This window comes from Glycine max, chromosome 6 (genome assembly GCF_000004515.6).
Source record: "Glycine max cultivar Williams 82 chromosome 6, Glycine_max_v4.0, whole genome shotgun sequence".
Classification (NCBI taxonomy): Eukaryota; Viridiplantae; Streptophyta; class Magnoliopsida; order Fabales; family Fabaceae; genus Glycine; species Glycine max.
The window spans coordinates 34,727,228-34,738,186 of NC_038242.2; the positions used below are offsets into that span (position 1 = coordinate 34,727,228).

The 10,959-nt window shown below is 35.1% G+C and overlaps 1 protein-coding gene across 1 annotated transcript; it reads left to right on the plus strand.

Annotated features, from left to right (window-relative positions):
* Positions 1–271: 271 nt before the first annotated feature.
* Positions 272–724, plus strand: LOC102664616 (uncharacterized). The gene has a single exon (XM_006582579.1). It carries the CDS (start codon positions 272–274, stop codon positions 722–724), a length of 453 nt encoding a protein of 150 aa, XP_006582642.1.
* The last annotated feature ends 10,235 nt before the right edge of the window (positions 725–10,959 follow it).

The window sequence follows — 10,959 nt, forward strand, 5'->3', positions numbered from 1 at the left end:
ATATTTAAACAAAAACATTAGTAAATGTACAATATATATATATAAAACAAATAGATTTAAGGGTAGTTTATAAGAAAACTATTACAATCAAAAGATAAATGCTAACATTTTAATTCAAAAAATAACTGAAATATGTCACTTATCAGAGATCAAGAGGATACTAGAAAAAACCGTAGCTACTTCAAGGAAGAATAGGACTACAAAGCTTGATGATTGCCTATGAGCATATAGAGCAGCCTTCAAAACACCCATTGGCCTCTCCCCATTTCAAATGGTGTACGAAAAAGCATGCCACCTACCAGCGGAGTTAGAAATAAAAGCTCATTGGGCCAAGAAGTTCCTTAACTCAGACTTTACCGCATCCAGAGAGAAGAGGAAGGTACAACTACAGGAACTTGAAGAGATGTGCCTCAACACATATGAATCATCCAAGCTCTACGAAGAAAGAACCAATAGGTACCATGAAAGAAAGATCCTCCATAGAGAATTCAAGCCCGGACAACAAGTATTGCTCTACAACTTAAGATTAAAGTTGTTTCCCAGAAAATTAAAATCAAGATGGAGTGGTCCCTTTACTGTCAAAGGCATTAAGCCTTATGGAGCTATAGAAATAGAGGACCAATCCAAAGACTGCAGCAAGTTGGTTAATGGCAAAAGATTAAATATCTACCTTGGTGGAGAAGTCCCACAACACATCATAGTCATCAAGCTCAAAGATCCTTAGAGCGACACCAAACGTCAAGCTAGTGATGTTAAAGAAGTGCTTACTGGGAGGCAACCTAACTTTCTAACTCTTAAATTTTACATTACATTCATTTAGGATAGTTTTTAGCTTTAAGTTTGTAGTTCAAAAAAAAATTTATCACTCAGTAGCATAGCACTAACTCCCATTGTTTGGAGGACCATGTACTCACTGTCTAGGGAGGTGGTGTGGTTGCAATGTTAAGGGCTCCTCAACCCTAAGTCAAGCCTTCTTTGCCCCTCTCTTTTATTTTTTGTAAATTTTGCTTTATTAGTTTAGGTTTTTAGTATATGTGTGGTAGTTTAAGAATATGTTTATTATTAGGAAGATAAGGAAACACAAGTAATTGAGAAGCATCACCATTTTCTTGCAAACCCACCATAAAATAAAATAATTTTTTGTGCTTAAATCATTCTTTGTGTGGTTGAACTCAAATGCTAAAAGTGAAAACCATTAATTTTGGTTGATTGAGATGTGTAATGAGTTTAGCATGAAAAATTGAAAGCAAATAAAACATGTAGATCTAGCCCAGTGAGTGACTGATCCTTATAATGATACAAATATATATTGAGAGACACTCTTATTTCACTCACAATAGACTTTGATTAAATCTGTTGTAGATTGATTGTAATTGTATGCATTGAAATGATCAAGGCCATATTTGCATGTTTAGCCAAGAGCCAAAAAGCCTACCCTAAATTGTTTATCCCTTGCACCTTACTTTGAGCTTAATTAATGTATTCTTTTCTAATTCCCTAATCTTTAAATTTATATATATCAGCTATTACCCTTAACTTAAAGCATAAGAGAGCATAGGTCTAGGAATTGGGAAAAGTTTTAAGTTTGGAGTGGTAATGCACCACTCAAAGAGAACAAAATAAAGGGTACCAACAAGCTATCACGTGAACAAAGGTTGAAAGTATTATCCTCATTCTCTCTTGTAAAGTATTGAAAAAAGGAAAATTTGAAAAACAAAAAATAAAGACAAACAAGAGAGAAGCAAAATAAAGCAAAAAAAAAAAAAATTGAGGACAAAGCAAAGTATGTGTGAAATTGAAAATCTGGGGTACCAAGGATTGGTAGGAAGTGAATGAAATGAATAAACTAATGCTTTCCTTCCTCTAAGTTACTTTGAAATATCTAGAAAAACCAATACTCCTTATTAGTTATTAGCCATGCCCCCCTACAAGCCAATAAAGTCCTTAGTGATCTCTGCATGCCTTTCATGTATTAATTAACTTAAGATGAAAGTCAAAGTTGAATTATGGTGTTCTAAGAAGTGAATTGAGTGAAACAATTATCCAAGCTAAATCATGAGCTTAAGAGCGAAACACTTTATGAGAGGACAAGTTGCTCTATGATTAGATTTATAATTCCACTCTTGTTGCATGTTTTGGACTTTGCAAACTATTTGGTTGAGCTAAAAAGCTGTATGTGGGCACCATACTTAGACGATTGAAGCACATAATCAAATAAATCAATGAATAAAAAGGGGGAATGCAAGAGAAATGTGTTTTTAACTTATCATTGTGAATCTTTTTTCTTATTTTTAGTCAAGTTTTATTTTAAATTTTCATTGGTCAGTTTGTTTTTAGTTCAATCTTGCTTGAGGACAAGCAATGTTATAAGTTTGGAGTGTTGATAAACGCCAAATTTACCGTATTTTCATATGCATTTTGAGATATTTATTTGATACTTTGGTATACTTTAGGTCTTTTTTTGAATCAAATTCGTTATGTTTTCAATTTTTAATATATTTTAGATAGGAATTATGATTTTAGAATTTTTTAATATGATTTTGTGAGTTTTTACAAAGAAACATGACAATTTTACAAGGTAGCCTTGCTCAAGCGAGGTATAGGCCGCTCAAGCCAGCTCAAACAAAGGAGAAGACAAAATTTTGTAGAGGGATATCTCACTTAAGTGATGAGCGCACCAGATAGTGTGTCCAGAAACTAAATTAATTCAAAGCAGAGATAATTATGGAGATATAGCTCGAAGATAAATAAAGAAAATCCCTTGGAAGATAATTACAACAATTAAAATAGATTATATCACCTGAAGAGATAATTTCCTTGTATAGAATATATTATTTTGTAAATTAAGGAGATTATTTTCCTCTATTAAACACATCTATGATTCTTTAAATAGAGAGACATAGGTAGCAGCCAAAAAATACACCTCTACACACAACCTTTCATTGAAAAACCCTCTTTTCTTCTCTCTTGTATTTCATGAGTGACTAGTGTTTTTCTTAGTGTCGCAACGTGCCCTTCGCGGGCGAGGCTCACGGGTGCGCTTTCCAAAGGAGGAAAGGTGCGCGGAGTCGCCACCAACATTTATTTGTGGAAAACGTCGGAAAAACCGAAGGAAACTGGTCAAAATGAAAATTCTAAGTTCGGGAGTTGTATTTACACTTGAGGAAGGTATTAGCACCTCTTACGTTTGTCTCGAAGGACAACAGCCTATTTTTTAGAATTGTGGAATTGTGTTATCTTAACTTTTATTTCTTTTTATTTTTTGAGGTCGACAAAAGCGGGGCTTTTGCTCCTACGTACCCTCCTTTGGAGAGGAAATCAGACCTACGTAGTTCTTTTTTATGCGTGAATCAAGTGATTCTTTTTACTTGAAGGGTGATCATTTTAAGGCGTTGGACATAAAAAAATGATCCATTTTACTTAGTAAGAAACTAAAATGATAAAACTTCCAAAATCCTATTTTTGTGGACGAGCTTGACTAGGCGAATTAATTTTAGCCTTAGTTTCACTTTAGTCATTGGTCAATTCAATTAAGAATGAGAAATCCCAAAGAGAAAACGTCCGATTGATCTTTCGCCTTTATTTTACTAAAAGGTATTTTGTGATTATTATATTATTATTTTACCTCTTTTTTGATTTCCGACGTGGTTACGGCATGACCGAACGGTCGAAATTCATTTTAACCAAAATTAACGGATGATACAATTCAAACGGTCGGTGGAAATTTATTTTATTTTTAGATTAAGCGAGAAATGACTTAAATAAATGGCTTAAGCACGTCAAAAAGGGGTATAAAAAGTAAATAAAAACGAGAATAAAAATACATAAAACAAAATGTGGACCACCACGGGTACATAGAATGAATTGAAAAACTTGGTTTGAGATACTTACCCGTTGAAGACTGAAGAAAACGAAGAACGAACGATGAATCTTGAAGAACGGTCGAGAATCTTCGCGTAATTACTCACGGAAACGTTACGAAAACGTTACGAAAGCGCCTCGGCTTGGATTTTCTTCACGGAAACAATTTTCCTCATTAATTTAGAGAGAGAGAGAAGTGCCTAAGGGGCTGAACCCTTTTCTTCTTCACTTCTCCCCCTATTTATAGCAAAATAGGGGAGAAGCTTGCCGCCCAGCTCGCCCAGGCGAGCAAGGTTGCTTCCTCCAGAAGCAACAGCCTCCTGGAGGAATCTTCTGGAGGGCCCAAGTGGGCCTGGTTTCTATTTGCACCCCCATTTTTACTAAATACACCCCCTGCCTTTTTTTTGGTGATTCTTTTTCCGTAATGTTACGAAACTTTACGAATTTCGTAACGATACTTATTTTCCTTCCGCAAGGTTACGAATCCTTACGGATTATGTATTTACTCTTTTTTAGCTTTCGAAGAAGTTACGGAAACTCACGGATTGCGCAAAAACACCTCTTTTCGACTTCCGCCACATTACGGAATTTCACGGATCGCACAAGCCTGCTTCCTTTTGATTTCTGAGACGTCTCAGGACTTCATTTATTGTGCAACAAAGGACGCCAAGTATCTCAAAGCGGCTAACCAAAGGTTGCATGTCATCAAGTAATAATCTCCGGACGAAATTAGGGTATGACACTTAGCTAGGAGAGGAAAGGATTGAACCCTATTCAACGTAATTTTCTCACATTAATATATTGTTTGATTTCATTATTCGCCTTCTATACTTAATGCTTTGTGAGCCTGTACACCTCATAGATGATTCCAAGAATTGACATGCACTTTGGTGAGTCTCATTGAAACCCGAATTGAATCGGATACTTAATTGGGGTTATCCCTAGGGATAGAATAATCTTGGTTAAGCCTCGCTTATTTCCAAATGATAATGCTAATTGATTGTGTTGGTTTGCCAAGGGATTGGGAATCAAGGAAAGTGATTTAGGGTCTATCACCTAAGGGATTAGGGATAGAATACATTAGTAAATTGGGGGTGAATGATATAACAACATAGAAGTATGAGGAACTACAACAAATAGGGGGATTCCGAGTACAATCTTAGCATCTCAATGTTATTGTTTTCGTCTATAATTATTATCGTGTCAACAAGTAACTTCTTACATTTTCTTTTATTTTCTATTATTAAATTTTCAGCACATTAATCTCTCTAGAAAAATATATCTTTTATTTTATGTTTTGATTTGTTTTAGTTTTAGGTAGTTTAAAATATAAAATCACAAAAATATCTTTATCTAAAAGGTTTTAATTTGAATATTCATCCTTGCACTATTCCCTTGGAAGATGACTTAAGCTTCGGTTCAATACTACAATTGGGATTTGGTTACACTTGACTGATGTAAATCCTAACTCAATTTAAACGTTAACAATAGCCATTAGGTGGTAGTGTGGAGCTTTTATCTCAGAGCACTCCTTCTGTGACATATCTATGGAGTTCATCTCCACTTGCCAAGTGTGGGACTCATATGGTACAAAGGCTAGCTCAAATGCAGATGGTTTCTTTCTACCTCCTTGGTTAGACTTATACCATGTCCCATTTTGACTTCATCGTCATGCTTAAGTTTGAGACTGAGGAGTCTGTCTAGACACTAGAGTATCAATTGGCTTTCATGAGGAAGCCAAAGCATCGCTATCAAGAAGCAACATTCTTCAAGGAACTCACTAAATCCCCCATCTTTCAGCCTGGCATCTCCAAAGCCAGCCTCTTCCATGACCCAGCCCTCCACCTTGTTCACAAATGAATGGCTCATAGGGTGCTTGCATAGGAAGAAGGAGAGCACCATCTTGGTCACATCTAAGGACCCTACATCCACTATTGGTGGTATTCCATCTACTACTCCACTCTCCTTCAGATGAAGGTTATTCAGAAGAGAGGCAATGACCATGCATTGACCTGACCTTTTCCACTAATGGGAGAGCAGCCACCATCACAACAATCGACATATCAACAACTGCCACCACCACAATAGCCAACACATTGACAACAACAGTCATTCCAATGGGCACAACCCCTTAGCAACAACAATCACCACAGTTGGAATAGCATGATCAAATGTTTGACATGCACTCTATTGTGCCCCGTCTTGATCAGTTGGAGACACTCCTTAATATAGATTAGGAGGTGGTTCTGAGCCGCATGGATACTCATGACATGAGATTTGAGCAGCATCACTAGATGGTGTAGAACAACTTTGCAACTTATATGAACTTCTTACGCCAAATGCTGGATCCTTTCTTCCAGGGTCCACATCCTTCTTGATGAGGTTTTTTGGTTTATGTTCCCTTTTTTTTTAGATTCAATTTTTAGTTTTCTTTTTTTAGCTTATTGTCTTAGCCTTTTCTATTTTTTTTTTTCTTGTGATGCATTGAGAACAATGCTTGTGTTAAGTGTAAAGAGGGATACCTTGACTTCCCAACTTTGAGCCTATTTGATATATGTTACTTCTTGCATCATATTTATGCACTGAGACATTGCATTTAGGTCATTGTAGTATAGTGAGCTCTCATAACATCACTTCACCCACAACTTGATGCATTGTAATACTCATGGTGATGGTTTTTAGGTGTTTTCTATTATTTTTTAGGAATTCATTTTGTTGAACCCCTTAAAAATTTATTTTTTTTTAATAGAACTCACCACTTCACCATAAGATTTTCCCACAGAGGCAGTACATTAGCAAAGAAACTCATGCATGATAAGTTCCTTGAGCTTAAACTACTTACATTAGCTTTTATGCCTAATTTCATTGTGTGATGTATGTCCACTTGAGTTGTTATGCATTTGGTTTATTTTGAGATACATATCCTTGAGTAAATTTCATGTGTGTATTGAATTGATTGAGGCAATTTGCAGGCTTTGTTCCTAATCCCATACTATTTGTTAAAATGTATCCCTTAGTTGTCCCCTTTGAGCTAAATTGATATTTTCTTTATTACCCAATTGTATTAAAATTTTAATGCTTGCTATTTGGGGACTTGAAAAATAGGGGGGCATCACTAAATATTGGTTTGGGTGGAGCAATGATTTCTCCTATGATGCTTCTCCTTCTGCAAGAAAAAAAATCTAAAAAAGAAAAATAAGGCAACCACAAAGGCCTTAAAAAATATACTGAATAATTTTGTTCAATAAGCAGAAAGCGAAGCCTAGTTCTCAAAAGAATAAATTTTGGACATGTAAGATAAGAAAATAACAATTGTCCCTCGTTGGTAGTCTGTCACTGAGTACATGTTGTTTCTTAAAGCCTTTCTTTGTCCTATTCCTTTCAGTAACCACTTTTCACTGCACCTTAGCCTCACTTTCATGCATACTAGAATTTTGCTTGGGTTGAGTTGATCAACAAATAAACAAAAATGCATGCTCTTGAGCTGTGATATGAGTGCTTTATCTCTTTTCCCAAAACACTGAGAGTAGTAAGATGAATGACCCGTTGCTCACTGGAACTGAACATGTTGGTAGCACTGAAAGCCTAATGGAATTTATGTGGTATATATCTTGTCAATGTGGTTGTTTGCTTTTATCAACTTTTTGCCTTTCTGTTTACAATAAAATCACGGGTTCACTATAAACAGTTTCTTGATTTCATAGAAAGTGTGTTAGTCTCTAAATTAGAGTAATTGCTTGGGGGCAAACAATGTTCAAGTGTGGGGTGGTTGGTAGACTATATTTTAAGTGACATTTTACATGATTTTTTGTGCCATTTTTATGCACTTTTCTTAGCAGAATTCATGTTTGGGCTCTAGTTTTATGTGCAAGAAGTATAAAATATTTAGTCAAGTGAAAGAGTTGGAGTTAGCACAAATTCATGAAGAAATTGAAGACTCTGCACTCTACCACAACCAAGGTACTTTACCACGACTGTGGTTCTTGGCAAAATTCATGTTTGGGGTCTAGTTTTATGTGTAGGAAGTATAGATGTTTGGTCAAGTGAAATAGTTAGAATTAGCACAAATCCATGAAGAAATTGAAGACTCTACACTTTGCCATGACCAAGGTACTTTACCACGACCGTGGTGACCACAACGGCCATGATAAAATCATCATTGCCTTGAAGATCAACACCTACTAGTTGATCACGGTTGTGATAATTCAATAACGGTTGTGATCAATTTATGAGGGCTGTAAGAAATCCATAACACCCTATAGTAGTCAACGTCAATGTTTCTAATCACAGTTGTGGTAAATCCACCATGGCCATTATATGTCTTTCTTGATTGACATGTTTTTATTTGTATATATAACCTTGAGAAACACCTCTTAAGACATCTTTTGTTTATTTTACAATTTTTAAGAGCTTTGGAGGGAAGGAATTGCATTTACAAATTTGAGGTCCTAAATTGTAAGGGCTTCGATCTCTTTTACTTTCAATGCATGATTGTATGTTATTTAACTTTTTTATAATCATGATTGGCTAAAACACTTAGGCCTCAGATTGTGATGTATCTATACCGTGAACCCTAATTCCTCTTTTGAATAAAGTTCTTCGATGTTATTAAGATGATTGTGTCTTTCTACTACATTCTATTTTATATTCGAACTAATCACTCTGATTCTTAGTTAATTGCATGTCAGTGGCCATCTTCTTGCAATTAACTGAACTGTAGAATGATAGGGTTTATAAAACTTGCATGACCAAACAAGTGGCATGAACTTCCTTTATATAAACTTCTCTTATATTCTTCCTTAACGACAAATTGAATCCTAAATGAAAAATGCAAGATTAATTTAAGGGGAAGGGTATTCTCAGACCTTGACCATAGGCTGGCAATTAAAATCAGAGGTATAGACAATTATTTGGTAACTGAGAGTACTTAATTAAATTAGGAATTAAGGGGAACAATATATGCAAAATCATAATCTGAGTCTTTATCTCTCATACTTATCTCTTCCTAGAAGTTGTTGACTATCTTTATTTATTTTCTTGAGCGCAATCACAACAACCCCCAAACTCAAGATTAAAAACCCAAAAATTATTTAGTTTTTGCGATTTAGATTATTTAGAAACACAACTAGTCTTTAGGGTACGATATTCAAACTTTCGAGTCCATGGTTGTTACTATGTAGGATACACTTTCCCTTAGCAAATACATATTTTATGCATCAAAGATCAAGCTACTCGACTCGTGGGTTTGGTAAGAACACCACGAGAATGTGAGAAGTATATGCTGAATACACATGTAGCATCATTTTTATTTAAATTTTAAAAATTATTCCTCAAGAATATTAGAATGTAACCAAACATTTATTTTAAAATACTTGGGAATGATATTCCCGTATTATATTCCTGCGAACAATATTCTTGGGAATGTAAGAAGATTTCATAAAGCAAAGTCTCCCTGAAAAGTAGTTTAAGAGCTCAAGGTAGATGATTTCCTAAATCTGATATTAATATAAGTATTCTAATTATATTCTTAATTGTTATTGAGTATCACTTGCGTTTGATTTTATGATTCTTATGTATTAAAAAATATTATTAGAATGAGTTGTCATTTTAGTTCTTCCAAGAATTGGAATGACTAGTGTTTCACTTATCATATGAGAAGATAATATGAGGGAAAAGAAAGAAAGAAAAGAAAAACAAGTTTTTTCCTTTTTTGTGGTTAAATTGTATGGGCAAGGAAATGCCCCCAACACAACTTAATTAATACCTAATTGGGAGTTAATTACATCAACATCCTCCAAGAAGGAGTTTACATCAAAATGAACAATGTTATAAAAACAAACATGAGACAATAAAGATAAATCAACTTTGGCAAAAGAATCCACCAACTTGTTAGCTTCCTTGTGAATATACACCACTTATAAAGCAGTGCTGAAGCTGGCCTTTCACTTTCCAAATCTAAGTAAGGAACTCTAGTAGTATCAAGGAAATTATCAATCATCAAGCTTAAAAGATAGCCAAACTTGCTTCAATCCCTAAGTGCATGCTCCAAGGATTCTACATGATCACTAGACAACGGACATTTGTCATCAGAAGTCATATGACTAAGAAATTACAGATTATTAGTTGGCATAACTCCTTGCCCGATCTTCGAGAGGTGAAATTTTATATGTTCAGGCCCATTCCATCTTCAAATGCTCATGAAAAGATGACTATCCACAAGAGTACGAGTTATAGATAACCTAAGGTACACTTTGCAGGTTCAAAACTGGCCATCAACTGAATGATCCCATTCCAAATAGTCTTGATAAATGGAACTACAAGAATTCTTCAATAATTGAATATATATTATGTGCAATGTTCAAGGGAAATTCATATGAGATTCGCTCCATATCCCATGCATTGTTAGAATTAACGAAAAAGCGCACTGAAATGTTCTCTCCATTTCTAGATTGAACAAAACGATGTTGACTAAGCTTACCACAACCCAAAACCCGATAATCCGATCCTCCCAAAATTGAATTCTTATTCCGTTGCCTACTCTCCAAATCAAATTTGGCAATAAACCGTCCTAACATTTCACAATTCCACGTCACAGATTAATTTCAGGCCTATGTTAATCCGTAACAGGAAGAACATCTTCTCCGCATTTATATTTAGTATGAACAATTTTAACCCACAAATCATTGTGCCTCGTGCAAAGATTCCATTCTAGCTTCATTAAAAGAGCTTGGTTCATCACATTAGCTTTTTTGAGACCAAAATCTCTGTTACTCTTATGGGTGCATAAAGAATCCCACTTCCTCCAATGAACTTTAATTGAGTTTTTTGTATGACCCCAAATAAAGTTTCAGAATTTTTTATCAATCTCCACAAACCATGGAGGGGAGAAGGGTAGTTTACATGACATGATTAGGTAGAGCTTGAATAACTGCTTTAGTCAATGTTACTCTACCTGTTATGGATAATTGTGAAACTTTCCACTTATTCAACCTTTGGGTAACTTTATAAAGCAAAAATTGATAGCTTTGCTTTGAGACCCCATCATGGTGTAAGGGAACACCACAAATATCTTCCAAGGTCCGTTGTTCTTTGATAGCC